Source organism: Sebastes fasciatus, chromosome 22 (assembly GCF_043250625.1).
Source record: "Sebastes fasciatus isolate fSebFas1 chromosome 22, fSebFas1.pri, whole genome shotgun sequence".
In the NCBI taxonomy this organism is placed as follows: domain Eukaryota; kingdom Metazoa; phylum Chordata; class Actinopteri; order Perciformes; family Sebastidae; genus Sebastes; species Sebastes fasciatus.
Genome location: NC_133816.1, coordinates 15,555,388 through 15,583,323, shown reverse-complemented (window position 1 = coordinate 15,583,323; position 27,936 = coordinate 15,555,388). Strand labels below are relative to the sequence as shown.

At 40.7% G+C, this 27,936-nt stretch overlaps 1 protein-coding gene across 8 annotated transcripts in view; it reads left to right on the top strand.

Annotated features, from left to right (window-relative positions):
• Nucleotides 1-27,936, top strand: part of ablim2 (actin binding LIM protein family, member 2) — an 84,651-nt gene that overhangs the window by 15,100 nt on the left and 41,615 nt on the right. For 2 of the 8 annotated variants that reach the window (XM_074623549.1, XM_074623552.1), the window contains exons 1-2: nucleotides 4,438-4,680; nucleotides 17,453-17,617. In XM_074623549.1, the coding sequence (XP_074479650.1) occupies nucleotides 4,665-4,680; nucleotides 17,453-17,617 (181 nt within the window). In that variant the 5' untranslated portion in view covers nucleotides 4,438-4,664. Of the gene's footprint in view, nucleotides 1-4,432; nucleotides 4,681-17,452; nucleotides 17,618-27,936 lie in introns of those variants that run through there. The other 6 variants (XM_074623553.1, XM_074623551.1, XM_074623554.1 and 3 more) reach the window with 5 other exon arrangements.

The following is a 27,936-nucleotide window of genomic DNA, read 5'->3' as shown; positions in this document are numbered from 1 at the left end:
ATTCTTGTGTATTACATTCCCAACAGTAATAACACCATTGTTCTCACCATGTTAATTGCTCTGGCAGTGCGCTGACATTGCTGAAATGTCTGTGTGTCTGTGCCAAGAAACGTGAGCATTCAGACGATCAGACAGGTTGTAATTAAACATTCAGGCTAGCAAAAGTCATTTGGAAAGGTGAATAGTAGATAATAGTAGTAAAATAATCTGTTGTAAACACATAGACCCACTTTCTGGTTCAACTTTGACCTACCTGTTACCTCCCCAGCCTAGTGGAGCCAATGTCTGTTCGGGCGATCTCGGACATACCGTCATGATGTTGCATGAACAGGAGATTTATTTTTCTTTTGGGACAAAGAACTCAATAAAGTTTTTCTACAGTAAGTACAGTCGTAGGTACCATCAGGGCCTGAGACTAACGTCGTCCCAGGGACGATAGAAAATGGGTTTGGGATGCAGTAAACTCTCTATCGACGCACCCTATTTTTCCCTGATAATGCTACATTGTGAACAACAACTCCATGTTGAAATCGTCAGGACGAGAGCTAGTTAGCGTCAGCTGTCAGCTCCGCAGGACTGTGCTGCGTAACGGCTGCTAACAGACTGGCAATGCACCCGGAGCTTTTGGGAACTGCAAACAAACACCACAGTTTAGCTCAGAGAGAGAAGCTGAGTCTGAAGTTCATGGAGAATATGAGGTTTTTGTGCTTCTATTATGATCTACTGCTATTCAGAACAGAGATCTGATTCACTTTTATAAAGATCCTGCATGATATAAGCACTCTGTTATCAGCTTCCATATGTGCACAGGTCAGAAACAAAAGCACACAGAGTTAGTTTGAGTACTAAAGTAAAGATGAAGCTTTGAGGTGAAGTGGGATGAATTTCTTTACAGATCTAGATGCTTCTCAGAAGTTATGAAATCAGACTGCGTGTTGGTTTGAATCCCTGTACCAAATAGAAATATGGGTGAAAGGTGAAGATGCATAACTTCCAGCTGATGGAGGAAATGCAAACTCACTCTCTCCCTCTATGAAAGAGGAAGGTTTTTAGAGGAAAGAGTGAAAGGGAGACAGTCGTATTCATTCTGTGACTGGGAAGATGATTTTCTTTATGCTGAATTGAATCTATGCAGATGTCTGTCTCCCTGCCTTTCAGTGGTTTGTCTTGCCAAAGCTAGAAAAGATGCCCCAAGCTGAGCTATTTCTTACAGTATTTGTTCTCTTGGCAGATGCATTCAGTATCATGCAAGACTTGTTCATTGCAGAAAGTTGCTGCCAGATTAAGTCGGAGAGAAATAACAGCCGAGTCATTGGTTTTCAGTCAGTGTTTTTCACAACACGAATGGTATTTATTCAAAATGCACCTAAAAGGTCTGCATAGATTCCAATGACGAAAGCAGAAAGTGACATTTTTTATTATCATATTTGGCATTTTTGATCCTCGTAAATGTCATCATGTATTGTCGCTTCATTATTTTGGCCTAGGCTGGAAGCGGCAGCTCTCTGTTGTTTTGGTCCTACTTTTGTTGTAGACGCCACTTGGCAGCTCTGGTGCTGGATGATTTGCAATGCAGATCCTGTGTCTTTTTCTTTCACACACACACACACACACACACACACACACACACACACAAGCAATGCCTGATGCTGAGTCACATGGCCGAGTCCACTCTGCACGCTGTTCCCCCGAAGCTTCCTACCATTTACTGAGCACTTCCTTCGGTTTGTTCCAGCGATGATCCCTCACAGCTTCAGACGACAGGGAAAGAAAGAAGAGGAGAGGAACAGAGGATGTGTGAGAAAAAGAAAGAAGAGATGAAATGAGGCCATGCTCGCTGCTGCTCGGTCCCTCTGGCATGTCTCTCTGCTCGCTGACAATCAGCTCATTCTTTATACACTTCTCTGGTACATCCTGTCTGTTATTTTTAGTCGTCTTTAATAACCTCCTCTGTGCTGCTCCTGCTGATTTGGCCTGACAGAGTAAAGCCTTCACCTGCCATGTCATGCTGTGCCTGTAGTCCATCTACCAGGGTTCAAGTGACATCCTTTGTTTGTAGACCAATCCTAAAACCTCCAAAAGATGAGAGATTGTTGCCTGGAGGGGTCAAGGGCTGTACCTTGTTGCAATGACGCTTTGAGCTAAACGCTAATGTCACCATGCAAACACATGTTAATATGCTGATGATGGTAGCATGTTCACCATGTGACCTGACTGTGTTATGCATGCTAATATTTGCTAATTAGCACTAAAAACAAAAAAAACTACAGCCGAGGCTGATGGGGATGTCATTATTGTATAAGTATTAAATCATAAACCAAAGTATTTATTATTTCACTACGTATATGAAAACGTTGACCTGCTGGTGGAGCTAGATGAAAAGTCAGAAGATCACCAAAGTCACTAGGATTCATCCTCTGGGGACCACGGATGTCAGTACAAATGGCAATTTAATGGTAATCCATCCATTAGATGTTGAGATATTTCAGTCTGGACCAGACTGCAGCAGGTTATTGGGAGTCGGTGGCGGTTTTTGCTGCACCTATAGATGCTGCTGTCTGTCCCGATGTAGCAGGAGTTGCTGATTATTGCTCTTCCTTTGTAGGTTCTGTCTTTTTTTTAGCCTTTTTTGAATATCCAAGACATCATTTGCATTACCTTTTCAGCATTTTTTTTCTCAGGCTAGCTGCTTGCTTCACTATCTGTAGTAAATCTGCCTACATCCTCACGCAACCATGGCCTTGCGAAGTTATGGGTTTGCACCCAGTTATGGGTGGGGGTGCACAGAGGTCATACAGCACAGGCCTGCCCCCAAAATGCCATGCAGCCCATGGAAGTGGTGACTCAACCCACTGACATTGCAATCCCTTAAACCTTGTCTCTAGCATGAGTAATAGAACTATAAGTAACAGGCTGATGAACCGTAGGAGTGGTCCCTTGCTTCATCATTATGGTAGAACATTCCTCCCTCAGGTCATCTGGTTCAGTTGTGTTCTGAGGGCTTGGCACAGCGCCTAATGAATCTGCCTGCTTACTTCACCATTGTGTAAGCGCCCATTGTTTTACTGGGACCCAGAAGATGGAGAAGGTCCAACATCATTATCACCACCTAAGGTGACCCCAGACGAGCTGATTGAAGAATGACCTCATTGTTTCTCTACACTGTACATACAGTGTTCAGGCACAGTATGTGCTGTATGCTTTGGAGTCCTGATCTTCTCACGAAACTCTCCCAACTGTTGATCACGCTACATTATGTATGTATAAAGACCTCTAAGCCATCATGTTGCCTCAAGACACCAGAACCAGACATTCAGAGGTCCATCAGCATCCGTCGCCCCTTAAAGACTGAAAACCAGAGTGCTTCTGAGGCCTCCTTTCATTTGTAATGGTGTTGTGTATTTACATTATTTCGTCCATCCCCTGTCGTCCATCCATCGGCTCTCTCCTTACCTCTGTGAGCGTAAAGCTAGTTGGATTACAGATGGCGATGAATCCCTAAGGCTATACGTCTTGCTGCTCTCTGGATATTGATTAGATATCGGCTCAGATCGATGGTGACGGTTAAAGTCAGTCTTCCGATAGCGGCAAACACACAGCGGCTCAATATGAAGTCACCTTGAACATAAATCAGATATCTAGATGACCTGCAGTACAGCTGTACTGTAGATACATGTGTAATGATGGCGGTAGGAGGTTGGATGATACAAACGCAAAAGTCTGTCACTGAATGACACGTCCTGCTCACAAAACTTGGACCAAGCTGTCAAACTAGACGATCTAGTTCTAAAATGAAACCAAATTCAGCAGCGGCATAGCCTATTTCTCTCTTAAAAAATTTCTATGGATTGTTTATTATTTAGATGAAATAACTAGATAATATATAAATAGAGCAGGCCGAGATGTTGTTTCCTGTTTGAAACGACGAGCAGCGAACCAGGGACCAGGTGCATTCAATGCTTGAACGGCCAGTTTAGTGGAGCAGTGCTTTCTGAAATGACTGACGCAACTTTTACGTCTCATACTTGATCCATTGTTTGTATAGAACATATTGATTAGTGCAGCGTTAATCTGTAAAATGCTTTGGAGCAGAAAATAAAAATGTCCCTCTGATGATAAAAAATAACACTAAAGGGGAAGGGAACACTACATACTGTATCAACATCAAAGTTTTACACCACACAAGACATATTGAACATACTGAACCTTCGTTTGGTTATCACTGAGATGTCAAAGTTGAGTTTGGTGTGATCTGGGTAGACTGGGACACGCCCAGTGATAGACTACCAGGAGGAGGTGTCATTCATTCTCTTTGAGCTGCACATGCGTCTATTTATAACAGATAGCTGCAATAACTCCGAGAGGAGGGAGAGAGAGAGAGAGAGAGAGAGAGAGAGAGAGAGAGAGAGAGAGAGAGAGAGAGAGAGAGAGAGAGGGAGAGAGAGACATTGGGAGTCATATGATCTACAGCTCATTCCAGAGATAGTGGCGGACAGAGCGCTCACTCTGTGCTCCCATCTGTCATTACACCAGAGCTGCAGAGCGAGTGGACGATGTGTTGCAACACCGTCTGAGGACTCTGAACAGATTTTTGGGATATTGCCTATAGTTACTATCACTGAAAGGACATAAAGTACCAGATTTGGGGAAACATCTGAGTGACAATGCCAGAGGAGAACGGTAATGATGACCTTTAATAACCTTTAATTTGTGGTGTGTTCACCTGAGAGAAGACAGTTTGTAAGGATTTGCTTGTATTAACAAGGACTTACCTATTATATTTTGACTCCTCTCTTAAGTATAATTACTCTTTCACCGCAACAAATGATAATAATGATCCCACAACTCAAAAATATGGCAATTATTCAAAAGTTTGAGGTCATATGAGTGTGTTTATGTCTATGTAATTAGTATTTTACCTGCAGCTGAACAGGCCTCCTATTATGTAACTCCAGTCGGAAGCGTGGAGCACTTTCTGTGTGAATACGGTGCGTGAATGTGAATGACAACAACAAGCCTGTGGGAGCAGGCTGAATGCTTATGCTGCAGGTTGATATGTGCAGCCTGCCTGACTGCAACATCCCTGGCAACAACAGTGTTGTGTTGGTCCCCTGCCTGCATCTCGAACACTGGGAGCTCAGCCATTTGGGCTGCTTACAATGGGGGCGAGGGCCAGTTGCTGAGAAGAAATCACTGATATTCCCGTAATGATTTACTGGGTGTCTTAAGTGTTGCATAATACTATTGTAATCACCTTTTTAGAGCTTTAGCATATTTAAATTTTCTCTGTACCTACTGCATAATATAGACTGTGAACAGAACAGAATGTATGTGATTTGAGAGAAGATCTACCGGCACCCATGCATGATTTGACTTGCATTATTCGATTCTATAGGGACCCAACGTGACAACAGGGTTTGATCCAGAAGTAAGAAAACCCAATTGAACATCTCATTTGTGATAACACTAATTGCTAAAAATCTAGTGGTGGAATATAACCTTCCTCACAACACAGTCTCACGGCAGTTTGTGAAATAATCACGTCCAGCAATGTCCAGCAAGACGTGACACACGTGTCAATTTCCGCTCCAGTCTTTTCAAAATAAAACTACTTAGGAATAGATGGCCTTGGTTAGGCTTAGGCAACAAAACTACTTAGTTAGGTTTATTCAAAGGTCGCGGTTTGGGTTAAAATAACTCAAAAGTGATGTAACTTAAGTACGGAAGTTACGTGACAAATACATCAACGTTAACTTTTGGATTCAGATGGGACAAAAACAGCAGTCTCTGGACGAAAGTCCTGTGATTTTTGACCCACCCATCCACCTCGACCTCCTCCCTACATGGCGTTTGCGGCTCTTTATACCTCCCGGTTCACAATTATGTGGATTACATACAAATTGATTTTGTGTTGACCATCACAAAAACAATTTGAAATCAGTGTCTATGTACACGAATCAATACATTACATTTTTGTGCGACTGAGCTGTTCCTCAACAAGTTATTTATTTATTTAATATTCAGTTTTTAGCAGTATTGAACTAAAATTATAGATGTCCCATAAACCGTAGACCTTTGCGGATAAACGTCACCAACTGGACTGAACTAGGACTGGGGCCTGGAATGGGCCTTCAATTAAAACCATACAAGGTTCAAATGTTAATAGCAAGTGTTGTATCAAACTCATTTATTTATCATTTTAGATTTTTTTTAGTCTAACTAGTAACCATAGCTGCAAGGTCAAAACTGGGCTGATTTAGCCTATTTGTGTAAATGTACTTTCCACCACTGACCCCAACCCAGTAGCTTGTAAAGTAGCCTCGCTGTTGGTCCTCATAAACGCACCACAACTATTTGTCGTCCTCTCCAGTGTCTTGTCCTCAGCAGCCTTGTTAAAGCCGATCCAGTGTTGGAGTTTGTGGCCGTGTGTTTGGGGCCAGAACTGTGATTTGTAGCTAGAGAGCGGGGAGGCGTGTGTACTGCCATCACAATGTGACGAAGCTCGTAAAGTTTGGTGGTGGGGACATACAGGCGACACACCCATACAAACACACACACACACAGGCCACGTGCTTCTACACACACGTACTGTGCATTGACATACCAGAAAGAAACGCATGCTTTATATTTAAGTATTTAATCTTGTTCTAATTCAATTAAAACTAATGACCAACAGCAAAAAATTATAAAAATGGACATGCATATATGCGGAAAACATGCATGCATACACACATATGTAGTCATGAGGCACATGTGCACACACAAACACACACCACTTCCAGGCACTAGGCTGTCTCTCAGCCAAGGACAGTGTATCCTGGGTGTGTGATGTAATGGCTGGCTGGTGGTCAGCAGTCACAGCGACGCCCGTCACTATTCTGGACCCGGCAGTAAACAAACCATCAGTTTACTAGCATTACCCCGGTGACATTATGATCTTTCTATTTAAATAAAAGGATATTTCATTGTGTCTTTGTTATTAGTCATGAGCTATGAAATACATGAAATACTAAGACAGATTTAAAGGTCCCATTTTATAAAAAAGTTTTCATGTTTTCTTTTATTATTATAAAGCAGGCTTAAGTCCTATCTAAATACTGTGAAAGTATCGAAACGCTCAATCCACAGGGAAATACACACAGCCCGTATTCAGAAACTCTGCATTTGAAACAAGCTGTCAGGATTTCTGTCCATTTGTGATGTCACAAATATACAATATTTAGACCCTTTATACAGTTTTAAACGTAAAGATTTTAAATGTGTCCCAGTTTATTCCTGGTTGCAGTGTATGTGAATGTCATCAGCTGACAGGAAGTACACATGGACCCACGCAATTCTGTTGCAATTTCGTCGAAATGCGCTAAAACGGAGCGTTTCAGACAGAGGGTAAATACAGGGATATTCAGGCCGACAATACGTGGAAAATATTTTTTTTTTTTGACATTACAGCATGTAAACATGTTCTAGTAGAAACACACAATACAAGTATGAACCTGAAAAAGAGCACGATATGGGACCTTTAAAAAAAAACACTATTTTTCAGTCACTACATAGTGAACTGTGGAAATTAGTGCATTTCTGTTACATTAACTTTCTGAAGTAGCAGGTGAAACATCCAGCAGTCCCACTTAGTGACTGTATAATGTATCTTTTGCTAGTAATGTCCTGTGGATGTTGATAATAGTCTGTGTGTTGTACCGGCCTCTCTCTTTCTTAGGTGCTAAACCTTGCTTGGCATATGCCAGTGTTTTTGCACCAGCTCTGCTCAAACAGCTGACACAATGCTTTCTACAGACCAGCCTCTATTCATGAGTCATGCTGTTTCTCTCTGGGTTGGAAATGAATGGTTTGCAAACACACGCAGCTCCACTGTCTTTTTTAACCACAACTCTTTCATTCCCTCGCCGCTCTTTGTGTTCCCTCCCAATCAGCTGTGAGCATCCTTCAACACATACATTCATACCGTAAATACGTAACATGCTCACTGATTTTCTGCTGCGTCACAGTGAAATGATCCCTGCTGTTACATCACTTTCACCACCCAGGTTGATGATGAGAGCATCATATCGACTTTCTCTTTAATGTTTTGCCATCTCATCGTCTCCATCTTTGTCTAAAAATGACTCCGGTCCCCGCAGGCTCAGTCTGAGCTACTACTTGTCCTTGTTTCTGGGCCTTTCTCTCCACTGATACTTCTCAATTAAACCAAGCATGACGTGTCAGATCTTTATTAGTGCTCAACTAACGTAATCACATCAGAAGAAAGTACTGTAAATCAACATTTTTACCTCCAATAGGTTATGTCAAGGTTAGGGAAACAAAGTTAATTGCCAGTCTGTGAGGAAACACAAACTCCAGTCTCCTGCATGGAAGTAGGACGTGACCTCCAAACTGTTACCTTCCTCTTTACTACAATAAGGGCACACTCCTTCCTGCATTAGCACTGGATTTTTGCCACGGCATGTAAAGTCAGACATGCGGCACATACAGTAGCAGGGTAGTTGGGATTAGGGATTTGCTCCCGTTCTGCCACAAGCGCATTAGGCCTGGCGGGCAGTCTGCCTTCCTGTTCCTCCCATATAGGTGTTGGACTGGGATGAGGTCAGTCAGGGCTCTGTGCAGGCCAGTCAAGTTCTTCCACACCAAATAGAGACGTTGGCTCTGTGCACAGGGGCACAGGGAACAAACACCCTTTATATTATTACCTAGAATTAGGGCTGGGTGATGTGAAGAAAATCAAATATCACAATATTTCTGGCCAAATACCTCGATATTGATATTGCGATATTTTAGGGCTGACCAGTGGAGCTCTTACAAAACATTTACTAAGGCTGTCGACGTTAACGGGATAATAACGCGTTAATGCACAATCGTTTTAACGCCACTAATTCCTTTAACGCTTTAATGCAATCGATCTTTCGGAGGTTCAGTTTTAAAGCTAGAGTGAAAATACTGGTAACATATGAAACTAGAAAACCCAAGGAATCCATTGGTCCCAACCACGTCATAGCTTGTCACGAAGGAGGCTAAATTACGCAAAATTTTGGCGAGGAAAAACTGTCATCACAGTTGGCCACAAGTCAGCACACTGACACACTGACAGCTGTTGTTGCCTGTTGGGCTGCAGTTTGCCATGTTATGATTTGAGCATATTTTTTATGCTAAATGTAGTACCTGTGAGGGTTTCTGGACAATATGTGTCATTGTTTTGTGTTAATAATTGATTTAAATAATAAATATATACATACATTTGCATAAAGCAGCATATTTGTCCACTCCCATGTTGATAAGAGTATTAAATACCTGACAAATTGCCACTGTACCAGAGGACATATGATTTTTTTCCTTTTTGTTAAGATCTTGTGTTTATCCTTTTAGTGGTTTATTAGTTCTGTTATTTGTGATTTTGGTTTCTTGGATTTTGGGTTTTCCTTTATATTCATTCATTCTAGTGTTTCCTGTTTTATTCTGAAATTCAATCCTCCTGTGTCATGTCTAGTTTTACTTCCTGCCGTTTTGTGATTGTCTGCCCCGCCCTGATTAGTTTCACCTGTGTGTATTCATCCCGCCATCCTTGTGTATTTAAATCTGTTTGTTGTCTTTGTCAGTTCGTCGTCAATCCTCATGTGGAGTTTGTTTTCTGAGTGAGAGTTCTTCAGGTGTTTCTTCGTATTTTCAAGTTTCTTCTATTGGATTATCTTATTACGTTAACCTGCCTGCTGGACCAGCTACATTTCTATTCTTAGTAAGTTGCCTTAATTGAACGATTGAACTTTGATTGCTGCCTCTTTGCCCTCTCTGCATTTAGGGTCCACAACTTAAACTTGACACAAATCTCTCTTTAAGGTACATTTTGAACAGATAAAAAAACGTTTGATTAACTTGTGATTAGTCGTGATTAATTAATTGAATCAATTGACAGCCCTAATATTTTCACAATGAGATTTTTGATAAATAATCATCAGTAATGTGGATATAAAGACTGTAGAATGAAGTGGGTAAAGGCAAATAATAGAACAGCTATAGAACAGTCATCCCTTTACTGTAATGCAACCTTTAAAACCAGGAAAAGACAACACTTATGCCATATTACCATATTACTCTATCCGAAATCTAAGACGATATCGATATAATATTGATATATTGGCTAGAAATACACAGTAAGTCCATATTTAGCTCATATAGAGCAGGATGCTATCAAATCAAGAGAGGAATAACATGGTATTTATGCTGATCGGGCCTCGCAGTGTTTTGACTACATGGCGATGTTCCAGTAGAGCCAGCTGCAGTAACACGTGGGATCATATCTGGAGGCGTGTTGTCATCCACGTGGACGAAATGTTCACTGAGTCATCCGTCCCAGGAATGGAAGGAATCATGTTTTCACACAAAGACCACATTCATTAGGAAACACACTAGTGGCCGTACCTTGCTTCAATTTGGGACACAATTGAAAAACCGATTTAGTAACGTTACTGTTATTATAAATAGTATTACTAGTACGAGAAGTATTTTTTGTAGCACCAGCTGGTGTCCAGTATCAAAACATGTTTAATACTGTCTTGCTACATCTCTCTGTTTATATGACATGTCCTTGTCTTTATAAAGGCTGAGCCAACAAGGGTGCATTGGTGTCATTTGCCAGAGAGTTCGGAGGTCAGCGTTCTGTAGTGCTTGACCTCAGGGGTCAGAGATCAAATGCTGTTGGGATCAGATCGCACAGGTGGATGTCAGGCAAAAAAATCATAATTCATAATGTCTATTCTGTGTGTATCTATAGTCATGTATAGTGAGGTAATTCCTCTCAGCTACCAGTGATTTCTCTGCTCCTTGGACTACAGGACTTGTATTCAGTGAACTTGGTCTTTTTCTTGGCATCCAGAAAGGGGTGAGATAATGGAGTGAGTTTTCTGTTGGGATGACGGCCTGGAAACTCTTCAGCAGTGAAGAAATAGCTTTAGGTAAGGCCAGGTGTCAGAAGAACAACGTTTTAACTCTTCAATTTAGTTTAACAGGTCCTTAAAATGTTGCACTTTCTCAGTGTGTTGTGTTCCTGGGCCAAAATATGCCATTTTTTTTGGTCATGAATTTGATACTTTTGTTACTTGAATTGAAAGAGAACCCATTTTCATTCACATATCTTGAGGTCAGAAGTCAAGGGACCCTTTTGAAAATGGCCTTACCAGTTTTTCCTCGCCAAAATCTAGCGTAAGTTTGGAGCGTTATTTAACCTCCTTCCCGACAAGCTAGTATGACATGGTTGGTACCAATAGATTCCTTAGGTTTTCTAGTTTCATATGATACCAGTATCACCCGCTACAACCTCAGAAAGATCGATTGCGTTAAAGAAATTAGTGGCGTTTAAATGAATTTGCGTTAACGCGTTGTTATCGTGTTAACTTTGACAGCCCTAATTCCAACACAAATGAGAAAAAAATGATTTCCTTCATGGAATTGTGAAGGACCCCCTGTAGACCAGTTCTCTCAAGCAACACTGAAATGATTCTACATGTAACTTTCTTATGTATTTCAACTTTATTCATATTTACCATCATTTAAGTGTAAATACAGTATTACGCCGTACATTTACTGGCTTTTCCAAAAAAAATAAAAATAAGGATGACATTTTTTGGAGCATGTTCATGTCTTTACTCGTAAGAAAGTGAAAATCCCCAAAGGTCAACAGCTCGGACACCACCAGAGTACTCGTGTTTTTTGATCCCCCGCCGCCTCTGCAGATGGTTCACACCAGGAATGTTGCAGAGAACCATGGGATCCCCGTGAGTTGAGGGAACACTCTATTTTTAGGAGGTGCTGGAGCATGGCTTCTTGAGAAGGCATTTGAGATATAACTGCTTGTGTGTTCCACTGTGAAGTGGGCTATTACATGTATATATACATACCATGAAAGATGTTTTCTTGTTGCAGTATTAACTGAGTTGTGGCAAGAGATACTGTTGGACTAGGGAGGGTTTGGGAGGTTCTCCATTTCAATCTGAGTAGCAAACTTTGAGCTGAATGACATTGAATGTCTCATTTACTGTTGGATATCTGTATGGCTTCTTCTTCATGATGCATCAATGAGAGATTCTATATGGTGTAGCCACATGCCTATGTTTGGGCAGTTGTACGGTATATATGTGCAGGGTGGTGAGTTGCCAACCCTCCGTCAGTGGTCAGTGTGTGTGTTCCCAGAGGCTTCCAGTGGTGTGACTCTATGCAGCACAGACATGTAGTGCTGCATCGCTCAGATAGCTGCCTGCCTGGCTGCGACCTTTGGGACAACGAGATCGGTTGTAGCTGTCAGCCAGAGAACAGACACCGGCGAGGCTGATTGATGACAGAGACAACTGTTCCAGGAGAAGACAGGGAACCGGCACGGGTAGAGGAAGGGAGGGAAGGAAGGACTCTGCACACGGCACACAGTCGCACTCTCTTTACTCAATCGCAGAAAGGAAACTCATTACTTCCAACTGAATCATTTCCGCTCTCTATTTCCTCGATTTTCTGAGAGAAACTTTCTTTTTCTCTCACCCTCACTGCACTCTTTCCCCCAAAACTTTTCACTTTCATTCTTTTACAAACACAGAAATGTCAGAGATCTTAACGTTTGACCTCTTTTCATAATTGTTAATGACAGTTTCATAATTGATATGTTCCTCTCTGACTACTGTTGGGGATTTGTGGCAATGTTAGACCAGCTGATTGAAGTGCATGCTGGGAGATACAATTCAAAACTAAGGAAATGATGGACACAACAGGACAAAATGATACCAACCTCGTCAGACTAAGGGGCACTTATGAAAAGATAGATTATTACCATGATTATTTTGAATTTTGAAATGCTTAAAACACTTAGATGCAAATTTGCCCTGCTAAAAAACCCTAGAAAGACACGAGAGAAACAGTTTAACATGGATCGACTACACCATTCATCATCCACTTTGTCAACTAACTGTATATCAAATCTAAACAGCACACTTGTTCATCACTCCCTAACACCCCTACTGACAGATTATTGGACCTGATCACAGACCGCAACGATGTCTTATTACTGGAACCATCTCATCCCCGCCCTCCTCTTCTATTTGCTGTTTGAAGAGGAAGTAAAGACATGGGATCCCCCCCTCTCCTCCCCACCTCTCCACCTCCAACAGGTGCAAGGGTGCAGCAAAGCATGCTGGGTCAGATCAGGAGCTCAGAACCCCTCCCGGCTCCTTCTGTGACTACCAACACCCTGTAGTCCTCCTCTACCAACCCGCCTTTGGACTCTTTTCCAGATGGTTGCAATCAACCCGGCCTCAGACCTTTTTTTTTTTTTTTTTTTACAAGGACTGAAGACTTTCCCCTCCTAAATTCTTGTCTTTATTGGTTAGCATGCCCACATGGATACGCTCAATAAAGCCCCACCTCCTATACCGACAATAGAATCAAAAGGCAACCGTGTCCAAAATCCCCCTAATCCTTTCTTGATTCAATTTGGAAGTCAGCACATTTTCAAGTCCGAGATCAGATTGTAAATCTCGACATATGGACTGAATGAAAGCACATCTGTGGATTTTAGCGTCATCCAAAGAAAACTTCATGAATATATTTTGATTGTATTTGCTGACCTCAAGAATGTTCAGTCAATCACCAAGGTACATTCATTTCACTTTCTATTTGAATAAAAATCTGATTTGGGAATTGCACTTTTGAAAACTTGGGCATGATGGAAAGTTCCAGCAGAGATCCAAGGAGGTTTGGGAGGCGATGTTTGTCTTGGACGCACCGACACAAACACTATAAAGCTGAAAAATGGCTTTGTCCCCTACAGCTGGTGAGAGGTCCTTGTAAAACTGAAGAATGCGTTGCTCCTGTAGGTCTGGATTTACTGGAGGCTGTTTTTACTCCCCTGTCAAGTAAAACCCGCGGCCACGCAGGTCACACATGGACAAGTGCTTCTTTCAAACTGTGTGTTTTATATCAGTCCAAAACTTTGTTTTGTCCCAAGAGAAGCACATACATCAAACTTTATGCATGTCGAGTTGGTTCTTTGCTTTATTGCTTTCTTTCGGAGTAAAGATATCAATATCAACCTCATGTGTTTGTGTTGGATACAGAGCTGTCAGGACATACTTGCTGGAACTATTTCTTGGCATATAAAAGCCAGGCATAGCTTCTGTGCACAGCATCCTGGAGTCTTGTCGTTATAGTGAGGTGCACAGAGGCACTGGGCTGATGGGTAAATTGTTCACTAAGAAAAAGTTACAGCATGTAATTCTCCATAAATCCTCAACTTGTTGTTTTTACTTTGCTGTTACAGCACATTTTTTTTTTTACCTTTGAGTAGTGTTGTCACAATAAAAAATTCTGATACGATACCCTGCCTAAATATCTCAATACTGAAACGATACCACGGCAAAAATCTAAAACATCAGGAAAAGTAATGGAATAATAAATTACAGAAAATGGAATTTAAAATTGTATTATTATTTATAATTATTATTTTATTTGTAATTTAAAATGTTAAAATGTAAAAATGTATTCCTTACAAAGTGAATGCAGGAATCTGATATTTAAGTTTATGTGATTTCTTTGATAGTTAATTTTATATTTGCATTTATTTTTGATAATGTACACATATTTACATTTCATCTCTATTCTTATTTCTATTTTTCTCATAACTTATATATATATATTTTTTACCACAGTATGTGTTTCAAATCCAACTAAACTGGTTGGAGTCTGATGGCAAAGGAAGAGATTTACTTTGATTAAATGATTCAACAGTCTCTCCAGTCTAAATGAAGTTTCCCTTTAGCTTTATATGGAGAAAGGTGTCAGGGTGGCTACATGTGCCTTTTCCTCATTATACAGTAGAGAAAAACAATAAAGCATTGTAGCTTTAACTTAATCTAAGTCTGTGCCGATAAAACACCCAATAAACACCAACTGAATTGAGCAAACCTGAAAGAAGGATGTCCACCAGAAAAATAAAGTTGTTGGTGAGTTTCCAGTTCTGTTTGCCTCACACAGCTATTATTCCCAATGCTTCCTTCTCTCTCTCTAAATCAATTCATTTGATGAACTCCCCTTTCCAAGCCCAATTACTGGTAACCATGGAGGCCCGATGAAACCAGTCTGACGACGCAAATGTTTCCCCGAGAAACACAAAGGGCCTTTCATTAGGCTGATGCCCCAGTCAGCACTGAAAGGCCGATCAGTATGTGAGCATATTCTGCCAGCGTTATGATGAAAGGGGAAAAGGGCGATGTGTACTGATGATTCTGTTAGAGGATGGAGATGCAGGGGTGTTGCAGTAGGGGTACTGACTCCCCAATGGAAGCAGGGCCACCCAAAAGCCTGGAATGAAAAGTTTGTTTTTGTTCATAAGTAATTAGTGTCAAAACTAAATTAAAACTGGTTGAATAAACCGGTTGATAGACTATAAGCTGAGTGATGCTGGAGTACCGACGGTGTACACTGACAGATGTGGGGCCAGATGCATGAAACTCACATGAACAACGCAGAAAGAGAGACATAAGCATTATTTTCATCAGATTTTTAAAGTCGCACTTACATATGATCAATCATTGTGGAGCACAGCCAATAGGAACGCTCTCTCTCTGAAATGACCTGTGATTGGCCAAAGTCTCCCGTCATGGACTAGATTTATTAAAGCCTGAAACCAGAGCCATGAGGAGGTGCAGAAGTCTCTCAGAACACTTGAATTACAATATGCTGAAAGGTTATTATGGAATTTTTGCCCAATGATGGCAAAAAATATTCTGCCTACTGCAGGTTTAAATACGGCGAAGAAGAAGTGCAGTTTCACTGATTGTGTCGCATTGACCAGGCTCTGCCAGTATGTGTGTGACTTCACCTCAGCGATGTTGTTGTGCTCTGTTATTTCAAGTTTTTCATTGCTGGTGTTCGTCATCATTTTTCTTGGCACAAACTTTCTTTCCTGTGTGGAACAAAGGAGAGTAACTGCTATGACATTCATCCAACATCAGTGTTTATTTTGACTTTCTAGGCTTTCTACTGTGTATGTGCAGGTGTGTGTGTGTGTGTGTGTGTGTGTGTGTGTGTGTGTGAGAGAGAGAGTCAAAGAAAAAAGAGGAGTAAAGAACATTGTTTTTTCATATCCTTGTCTGATATGACATCCTACGTGATGATTTGGGTATTTTTGGATTAAAGACATTTATTTTTTAATCATGAAATATGACACTAAAATAAGTCAGATTTATGTGTTTATTAAAAGTAAAAGGACGGTGCTTGAAGATCCAAATGGAGACAAACATGCTATGTATAAATAAAGGGGTCACTAAGAAGTGTTTTGAAGGCCAGAGTTGATGCAAATATTTTTAGATTAAAGCTACATACAAGCAGTATTTGGTATATTTCAATGCCAAAAATATTCAACTTCCAAATATCCAGTATTTCCCCCCGCAATCCTCTTTCTTTCATAATGGAACGGCCTTTAGATTCCGCTAGTATAATTGCTGATTTAGATGATGTATTAACCTTTCCCCTTATTGGAGTGGCCCTCTGAACACAGAGGTGTGCATGGAACTGTAATTTAATTCACATCAGAATGAAAACCATGTATTTAGACTGAGGATATGGTGTGTATATAATGTTGTATTTATCTTCCTCTTGTGCCATCTGAGAGCAGAATTCATCCAGTTTAATATTACATCAATGGCCTCAAGTTTTCAGTTATTCACATGATGTTATGGGTAGACCCTGGGAAGGGAGGGGAGGATGGAGGAAGAACTGAGGAAATGGGACAAACACTTAAAGGTCCCATATCATGCTAATTTTCAGGTTCCTACTTGTATTTTGTGTTTCTACTAGAATATGTTTACATACTGTAATGTTAAAAAAACAACTTTATTTTCCTCAAACTGTCTGCCTGAATATACCTGTATTCACCCTCTGTCTGAAACGCTCCATTTTAATGCATTTCAACGGAATTGTAACATAATTGCGTTGCCTGGCAACAGCTTGGGTCTATGTGTACTTCCTGTCAGCTGATGTCATTAACATACATGGCAACAGGAAATAAACTGGGACACATTTAGAATGTTTACGTTTAAAACCGTGTAATGGTCTAAATATTGTATAGTTGTGACATCACAAATGGACAGAAATCCTAACGGCTTGTTACAAACGCACAATTTCTGAATACGGGCTGTGTGTATTTCTCCGTATATTGAGCGTTTTGATAGTTTAACAGTATTTATAAAGCACTTAAACCTGCTTTATAATATAAAAGACGTAAAAATCTTACTTTTTACAATATGGGACCTTTAAACTCCTATATAATATCAAAAATTCACCACACTGTCTAGTAGATACCAGATTCATCACCATACTCAACAAGTCCGAGTGTCAGTTTGGCTCTTCTCATCATCATTTGTGTCTCTAAACTGGTCTTCTCCCTGTCTCTGTGTGTCCCCTGCAGTGTTTCAGCAGCAGGCTGTCCACAGCCCTCTGGAGCAGCAGAAGCAGAAACAGAAGTCAGGAGGAGGAGGACCCATCCCCTGTCAGAACTGTGGAAAACCATGCAAAGGGGAGGCGCTCCGGGTCCAGAACAAACACTTCCACATCAAGTGCTTCGCCTGTAAAGGTATGTAACAGCAGACATCACCTCTCACCTTTGCACAGTCATCCCACAGCCCACAATTCTCCCAACCTCAGAGAAGACTAGTACACTACACTACACTAATGTGGCTTATCTTTTTGAGTAAGGATACTGTGCCAGTTAAGAGCTGTGGGAGGCAGGGGATTCATTTTGGGTTTTTTTAAATAAAAAAAGACATTAATGAGGACATTTTACTGTAAAAGACAAGTTACTACTTTGAAGCTTTTGAAGTAGACATGACTAATTAAGCGCTTTTTTCTTAAGGTGAATCTAACTGATCTATTTTGAATCGCTTAGAGAATAAAATACACTGATATGTCTTTTGAGTGGAGAGTCTTTTAGGAGGAAAAAGATATGGAAAAGCTAAAAATATGGACTCAAACCAAGCAACCATATGATAAAAGAAGGCACTGTGTTGAAAATGTACTAATATGACTCTGTAGATGTCGATAAAAGAAGCGATAATATGGAGATGTTAAAAGAAAAGACATATTTTGAAAAGAGAAAAGTCACCAATAAAGACCATTTGAAGTGAAAATGAAGAGAGAAACTAATATGGATCTGGAGAAACAGAGAGAGGATGAGCCTATCAGTGGTCCCCGTTATTGTAAAGTCATTTATAATCATATTGTTATTGATAATTTGGCAATATGAGGAACATTTGCTCAGAAAGTGAATACTGATGCGTGAGTCAGGTCTAATCAGTTACAGAGATGAGGTGTGGGTTACATTGTGTGTGTGTATTTTTGTGTATGAGAGTGTATATTTGGGGTTGGGTGTCAGATTCTTGTGAACTATGTGTTCTGTGTGCTTGTGATGGGTGTGTGTGGGTACTTCATAGGAGTGTGTATGTGCGCCCCTCCCAGCACATGAGCCTCGTGTCAGACTGCTGTTGTTGTCAACACATACTCCGGTTGCTAGGCTACCGTTGATGTCGCTACAATGTCGGCAGCTTCCTGAGTTTATCGCCTTTAATGTTGCACTGACCAGCAGACTCCCTGTCTACACCACCCCCACCCCACTCTTCCTCCTCATCCATCTTTAACTCTATGAACAAGGGATGACATAGCATGTGGTGTGTGCAAACCCATGACACATAGGGGGTGATGACATAAATCAACCGCATCAGCTTCTTTCAGCGTGATCTTAAAGGTATAATATACAAGAATTTTCTAAAAACAATTTATAGACTGATACTAAAGTAATCCCTCTCAATCATCACTTTCTGACCCACTAGCAGTGTGCGGCGGTGTCTGTTTCGTCACGCCGCAAGTCGCCTATTTAGCTCCGTCATATAACGAGCGGCTGTATTTGATGGATAAGAACAGGTTGTGTGTTCTCATGTGCATGTTGTGCTCCAGTGTTCCCCCTGCTCCTCTGTCTCTCTCTCATGTGTCAGTTTGACGGAGACAGGAAGCACCGCCACTTCGGCTGCATTCATTCAAAATCCAGGCATCATGGCACCTTCCCACAGCGTTGTGTGAAGGCGTGGTTTATTTGTGCTTTAACCGCCATGAAACAATCAGAAAATAACAGTCAGATAATCAGACAGACCCAACTTATTATACTTGTATCAAACTGGAATGATCCTTTAAGTGTTCTGGCTCTTAGTCTATCAGTATCTTTTAGTATAGCAGCGTCTGTGCCGATAACGTACATCAACAGTACATAATTTATGCCCCTAGAGCAGCTTTGTAAACAGCTGACTAATGCTAGGATGACTCCCACACCGTACTGTTCCTGCCCTAACAGATACACTGATTCTCTGTGTTACAGTAGGCTGATATTTGAGTAATAAATGTGTGGACACTTTCTGATCCAAAGATTCCAACACGAGCACTGTTCTGTGCACAACGGGCTGACGTTAGTTTAACCTCTGCCTCAAGTGCAAGAGCAGCGTCGTTAAATATACATTACACCAACATTTGGGTGACATGATAAAGGTCTGTAGTCAACCATGCCTATACTCCAAGAGCAGCATTATCCTGTAAACATTAAACTCATCTTACAATTGCATGATATATGTGGAATTATCCACTATTACTTCACCAGGAGTAGCATAACTCTGTATCCAATATAGGCCCTTACTAAGAAAAACACAAAGAAAACAGCTTTATTTGTTGCACTTCTTCACTTTATTACATTTCAGAGGAAAAGTAGGGCTGTCAATCGATTAAAATATTTAATCGCACGATTGTCCATGATTAATCGCGATTATTCGCGAATGACGGAATTACACTTAAAGCAGGGGTCTCAAACTCGCGGCCCGCGGGCCAATTGCGGCCCGCAAGACGATATTTTGTGGCCCCCACCTTGATATGAAAGTTTAATGTTAGTGCGGCCCGCAAATTTTTTTTTTTTTTTATAAAGTTTTTTTTTTGCGGGCATTTTTTTCATTTTTATTGACAGGACAGTGGATAGAGTCTTGGAAAGGGGGGAGAGAGAGAGTGGATGCGGAAAGGGCCACAGGCCGGATTCGAACCCGGGCCGCCGCGGTCAGGACCAAGTCTTGTTACACGGGCGCCCGCTCTACCAACTGAGCTAACCAGGCGCCCTCGGCCCGCGAGTTTTATGTGAATGGCAGTTTGCCGCGTTGTGTGTGGAAGGTCCCTTTGTTGCGCGAGCCCGAGCTGAACGAACCTACCAATCACAGTGGGGTATATGGCTCCCGGGGACGGGCAATCGGCCGGGCTTGATGCAAGCAGAGAAACATTTCACAACAACTATGGCGGCGCCCGTGTAACATCGCATAAACTCGATTAAAGCTTGATTTATACTTCTGCGTTGAATCGACGCCGTAGCCTGACGTGCACCTCTCCAGAAATGTAACTACACGTCGCGGCGACGCAGACCGCAACAGCTGTGATTGGTCCAGTCTCTCAGCGATGCTGAGCGGCCAGGACCAAGTTCTACTTCTCTCTGCCTCCATCTTTTCAATGTTTGTTCACACAAATCCACTCAGATATATTTTCTCTTTTCGGCGTTGCAGTAATGTAAAAGTTCTGTGGTTCAACAGTTATTAGCTCCAACTCCCTCAGTTTCTGTTTGTAGTACAAGAAGAAGAAGGAAACTCATAGAGACGCCGCCGCCAACTAGCGGTTTGGTGGTGTAATTGCAGAGCAACACAAACACAGCAGGCACAACTTTATTGCGGAGTGACACCAAGTGGAATGAATATATATCTTGTCTTTTTCAAAGCCTGCAGTGAAGAGAAAGGTTGGTGACGAGCACAGACAATTTCAGGAAAAGTGGGAGACGCAATAGAGGCCATGTTCAGAAGAACCGTTCATGTTCTTCAATGTTCCATTCATGTTCAGGACAGTTCATGTTCAGAAGAACCCATTCAAGTTAAAGAACTGTTAATAATGACGTTTGAGAAGATTGTTTGTTTTTTAACAAAGCTTTTTTTGTGGAATACCTGATGCGGCCCAGCCTCACCCAGACTCTGCCTCCAGCGGCCCCCAGGTAAATTGAGTTTGAGACCACTGACTTAAAGGGAGATTTGTCAAGTATTTAATACTCTTATCAACATGGGAGTGGGCAAATATGCTGCTTTATGCAAATGTATGTATATATGTATTATTGGAAATCAATTAACAACACAAAACAATCACAAATATTGTCCAGTTTCATTGTTTATACGTGTAAAAAGTTACATATAATCCCTTTAAAACAGTACATGGCCTGTTTCATGGGCCATTTTCAACCCATGAAGTGCAGATTTTTATCAATTTGGTAAGAAACCAACACATCTCTGTTACATCATTTAGTTTACAGCTCAAACAAGTGTTGCAGTCCCTCTTTAAAGAGGCCTGATTAGTAGAAAATGACTTCAACAGCTGTGTGTTGTGGTTTAATATCGTGTGCAGCTATTAAGGACTCTCATGCCGTACTAATTGAGCTGAGTATGTTCCTTCATGCCAGGCTTTTATCTTTGACTGAAAAAGAAATGAGTGGTAATTGTGGTAATTACACGCCGTGGGTCATACATACATACAAATTACTCATACAAATTAATCAGACGTTAATAACTGAAAGTCATTATAACGCAGTTATGGAGGTCACGATTAAAGGAACAGAGAGCATGTTTTCTTCACGGGGAAACGTTGTTTGGCTCGCACTCTAAAGAGCTTAATTAGGAAGCGTGAGGATGGATCATTGAGTGTCAGGCATCCAGGACATGTATTAATACCATGTAGACGCAACAGTCAGGAGAGCTATGTAAAGGCGTTGCACGCTCCACCCAGGTCACACAGAAAACGCCTAGACATTCCTCCGATCCATAAAGCCAAAGCATGACTACATTAATCGAATATCCAACTAATTTGTGTTAATAAAGGTTTGGCAGTTTGCTATTAAAACATCCAGATGAAATAGAATAAACCGTAGCAGGGTCTATCTGCAGTTCAAACCTCAACATCAGACAGATGAAAAGACATCTGGCTCAAGTTAAGCGCAGTATAGTACTCTTTTAGTAGTTTTTATTTTTAATAAAGATGTCAGATGATAATAAAATCAGATGAAATATCGTGTCCCTTTTAGTCTTTTTAAATTTACAGACCATAAACACACACACACTACCTCACCTCTGCCCCACTGCACTCTATCAAAGACATCAAGATGAACCTGGAAGAGAATCAAGCAGTGACCTCCCCGACTATCTCGCTGTATTACTGCCAATTACTACCAGTCTGGGTGTTCGCCAGCAGGCCAACGGTGCCAGGTCTGAAGTGAGGAACCGTCAACGCCCAGCTCGCCGTGTGTAATTAACACCGAGCGGCGGAGAGGAGGACTGGATGACTGGATTAATGGGAGTTAATGTTAGCCTCTTTAGCGCTGGCCTGGTATCAGCTCTGGGCTGTTAATAGTAAACACGGTCTCAGTGTTTGTAGCAACTTGTTTATATGTTGTAAATAATGATTTAATCAATGTTAATTACAGGTATTTTATCAACTGTGTAAGTAAAGAACTATAGCAAGAGAGATTTTTCACAACCGGGCAACCTAAAAGCAGTTTATCAGGGCTTATTACCCTTCATAAGTAGCTATCCTGGTGCGTTCCATCATATCACATGGTCAAGGTTTGCCTATAGTTGTCATGGATTTTTTTTTTTTTTTTTTAAACAGTGTAATTGATTCATGTTCAACTTCCTGTTATATAACATATATGCTGCTGCCAACATGTAATATACTTAAAAGAAAAATCCCCACATTGCAGTTTTAAGCTTTGGAGCATTTGATGAGTACTAATTGCTGTTTTCATGGGAGCTGTTATCAACAGCAAGCTGTGTGTTTGAGGAAGTGTGATCTATTTAGGCAGCCGCCGTGCCTGTCTCTCTCTCTCTCTACATATATATACATATATATATATATATATATATACTGTTATGTCTTTAAGCTGACACCACCCAAAGCAGAGAGCTGCAGTCAAAACAACTCAGACAGGCTTTTATCCCGAACCTGTTTCTGCTTTGGGCCTCATGACAGGCCATCATCCAAATAGCTTTGGAATACTCAAATGTGAAAATATGCGGTCACACCCTGATGTCGACAAGCCGCACAAACTGAAAACAGTAACGCAGAGAGTTGAAGCGTTGGAGTGGTGATGCGGAAAGACTCCTTTATAACAGACACAATCCTTCTTTGTCATTCACACACCACATTCACACACACTCCCTCACAAACACAGGAGTGGTATAAATGATTCTATTACACACGACTTGCTTCTCCATAAAGCTGAAAACAGTTTAACTTTGACTGTGCTAGTTGTCAAGTATAGTTTTTTTTTGAAGGAAAACTTTAATCATGGCCATCATGGCAACTCATTAGTAATTGATGAATTTATTTATTATTTATTTATTTATTATTTATGTATTTATTTATTTATTATTATTATTTATTATTTATTTATTTATTTATTATTTATTTATTTAATATTTATTCATTATTTATTATTATTTATTTATTTATATATTTATTTATTTATCTATCTATTTATTTGTTATTTATTATTTATTCATTATTTATTATTATTTATTTATTTATGTTTTTTCAGTGTAGCAGCAATATGTTGGCTTTTACCTGCCATTGACCTTGATGCATGTTTTACTGCATAATATACAACACATGCAATACATTTTGAAGACATTTTAGGTCCAAAACAATATTATGGACAATCATTTTCCAAAGTCCCGCCCTTGGTCAACTGATTATTAGAGCAATATTAGAGTATTGTTGACAAAGTAGGCTCGGGTTTACTCACCTACAGAGTAACGAAGGCAATTTATGTTGTAGAACCGCTAGAAACCAGACGTTGAGTGAGTAAACGTAAGGAGAATGTTACAATAATATCTATAGTGTGAAATTACAGCTTTGTCTCCGTCTGTTTCATAGTCAGTCTTCCTTTTGAGGTTTTGACAGATTTATGGATTGCATTGTTTTTTTGTACAACTAGCCAGCCTGAATGTGTTTCTCCCTGGAAGTCGGCTCGGTAAATAGACGCTGCTGGCCACATGTTGAAGATCCTGACGGTCGGTATCAGCGGTGTTATAATAGCAGATGGTTGTGATGTTCTCAGTAGGGTGTTGGCTATTGGATTGTCTCCTTCTTGGAAGCAGGCTGACCAGAACAGAGCCAGGGGGGAGTGTGTGTGTTCGTCACTGGAGGCAGGGGTGCTGACCTCACACACACGTGTGGAGGGAAAGGAAAGCGCACACACACACACACACTTAAAGGACCAGTGTGTAACAATAAGGGGGATCTAGAAATTGAATATAATATCAATAAGTGTGTTTTCTTTAGTGTATAATCACCTGATAATAAGAATTGTTGTGTTTTTGTTACCTGTAACTCTGTTAACTTTTCCTGCTTGGACCCGGAGTTACTCGCTCCCATCGCCGCTGCTCTCTCACTCTCTTTCTTCACCACTCACTCTGCTCCAAATGGCTCCAGAGAGGGACATTCACGTTTTCAAGTCGGCCACCGTAGCTCTCCAACGAGCTTGAGAGGCTTCAGTTGGTTGCAATCTTCTCACCTCACTGCTAGATACCACCAGATCCTACACACTGGACCTTTTAAAAAGGGCAATCTCTACATACATACCATATTGTGCATATGATACATGTGGATGATTGTATTTTATTTTATATTCAATATAACTATTAAAAAATCTTCAAAATAAACAGGAATTAATTCAGATGTAAACCTCTTTAATGCAGCAACAAATTGGTCAAAACTTTACATACACTATATAATGCATATAGTCTAAACATAGAGCTGAATTGAATAGATCGGCCCCATTGTCACCGATATCCTATCCAGCTATTTGAGTCAGTATCGGCCCAATATCCGATCCCGTATCGGTGCATCCCTAGTCTCAATCTAGTCTCTGATGAAAATGAACACATAAATGAACAACATAAATCCTCACAAGGTTCATTTCTTTCTGTAAATCCTCATTTCCTCATGAGTTATAGTGTAGCCCAGGGATTTAGACAATAGACAGACCTTCCCTGCCTATTGCCTCATCGGACGCCTGCTTGCAATTGAAGCCAGAGCAGCGGGAGTCTACATCACTGTGAGCCCATCTCATCTGACCTGTCAAAATATCAACCTTGAATTTCCTTCTTTCAAGTACACTCCCATAGCTGGTCAGATCAGTGCCATCAGGCTGCAAACTGTGCAGTCAAGGTCACGGAATAGACTAGTGAATGACAGCACCCCACCACACCCCACCACACCCCCCCATCCCACCACACACACACACACACACACACACACACACACGGATGGTGAGTCATTGTAAAACATGAGGTGCAGTCAAGGTCGCACATTCCCAGCAGAAAGCACATAGCGCATGTATATTTAAACCTGCTCGCGCTCACACACACATTCACAGTGGAAGTCATTGTGAAACATGAGGTAGAGTCAAGGTCACGCTCATATATATATATTTTATATGACACCGTGTCAGGTCTGTAAATAATGCCTCTGGAGGGGATAGTGTGTTTGAAAGACACATTTTCTCAGTTTGTCTTTTCTTTTCACACACACATATTGGACAGGCACTCTCAGATGTGCCTGTATATTTTAATCGTAGCTCAGGGCTGCTGACTTGATTTAGGCCAAATTACATCTATTTTACATGACACGCAAATTCAATTAATTTTTTCGGGTGCTGTGTCCTATATGGTCTTCCTCAGTGGAGGACTAGACTGATTAGCAACACAATCAAAATGCAAAAATGAGCATATGTGTGTCTCAGATTAGGGCTGGGTAGTATTTTGGTATACTAAATAAATAAATACCATAACTTAAAGCTGCAGTGGGTAGAAATGGAAAAGTAGAAAAAAACAAAAGTAGCAAAAGTTCTCAAATGTTCAGCGTTGTATTAATGCAAGCAGTCCGACAAAAATCATAATTGGAATGGCCTAAAGTTGGTTTTATTTAAAGCTTTAATCTCGTTTTTGGACAGTTGAGGGCAGAACCCTACAACACAGTGTTTCCCATACTTTTTTTTCTTCTTTTTGAAACAAACCATCATGACCTAATTCCCAACAGGCCTTATCCATAAACTGCGAGAAAAGCAAATTTGTGCGTAAATGAACGTTCCTGACCATTTTTACTACCATGTCTACATCACCTTATATTATCTTGACTAGGTAAACCAGCCATTTAGAAGAGATATACATTTGATAAATGTGTTATTGAAAACATATACACATGTTAAATACTTTATAAGTGAGACCAAATAAATGCATTTAGGTGGAGTTAACAGACTCTTGTGTTTTAACCTCTCAGAATGTACGTTAGTCGTTCATATTAGATTCAATGTTATCAGTATAGGCTACAATTATCAGAACGACACGGACACTCAGGCTCCCTCGTGTGGCTCAGAGGTGTACTCCAAAATATAAATGTTAAAGACTATGGAAGAAATTCATTCAACATAAAGTTGATATAGCTACAGCCGGTTGTCTGCACAAACAACTCCTTTCACATTACACTTAACCATTTGATGAATTGTTCATATAAATGATTGTTTTAGATGTGTATTAGTGCAGCTTTAAATCAGAAATGACAACAAACCAGATTACCAATCTGACCAGTCATTCCATACTAGCTTTTGGTACTCGTCAATTTTCGATACTTGTTTCTTGACGCACATTTGTGCCAGCTCTAGTTTCAACTACTTGCATTATGTCCAAACCACTGAATCCATTTCCTTTTTTACACCTAGAACCTTGTTTGTACACAAGTAAAAGAGATGCACCATATTTTATTTACAAATCACACCAGGAAAGACTTGTTGCACATCCATACATCCATCCAAGCATGCAGCTCCCTCACTATAACTCTGCATGCTGAACTGAAAAGCAGAACAGACTCTGGGCTCTGAGATGCTCCACTGCGGAGGAAGCAGATTCTCAACAGCACAATGAATTCCTCGGAGAGCCCTCTGAGTGCATTCACATTATGTAAGTGGCTTCATAGTGCATGAGATAAGCCTTCGGAGAAGCTTCCTGTGAAGTAATCTGCCTTTCAGCCTTGGAAAATGTTGTAATCAGGTTCCTAGTACAGTGTAACCTTTATACCTGCGGTAACCGGAGAAGAACTAGTATTTCTGTTAGCGTTGTAATTATGTAGAATTAGACTAGAGCTGAAGTGATGCTTTATTTTTTTTCAAGGTTTCCCTGGTTCTGAAGTTACATCTCCATACTACTTACAGAAAACCATTATACTGCCCTCAAAGAGCCCCAAACACACGCTGATTTATCCAATCACTCACCCCCCCGCACACATACCCACCCAGAGTTCAAAAGGTCAAACCCACTTAGGATTCGTGGAAGTTTTTATCGTGCTGCAGGCGTGTAGAACGACACATTCTGTTATCCTAATCTGAGCCTCAGGACAAAGCAACAAATTAGCTGCATCATGATCTCATCCACACACACACACACACACACACACCACACCCTGTGTTGTCATGGAGATGGAATGGTTTCAAAATGATGAAATCGCTGCTTGAGAATAACACTCAAATGAATCTGCCTTGAACTATAGGGTTCAGGATTCTGATACTTTTGTATCAATACAATACATAGGCATTGTTACACTTAATTAAAGTGCAACCGATGCAACGTATATAGGACTTCTAGCCATAGCTAATTTGCAGACCTTGTCCCTGGTTAAGCTTTTAAGAAAAAGAAAATAAATAAAAAAATACAGGATAGCAGATACTGTTTCTGTCATTTTACCATTCACTTTTACCGGACGAACCAAACTCTGTTAACTTTTCCTGCTTGG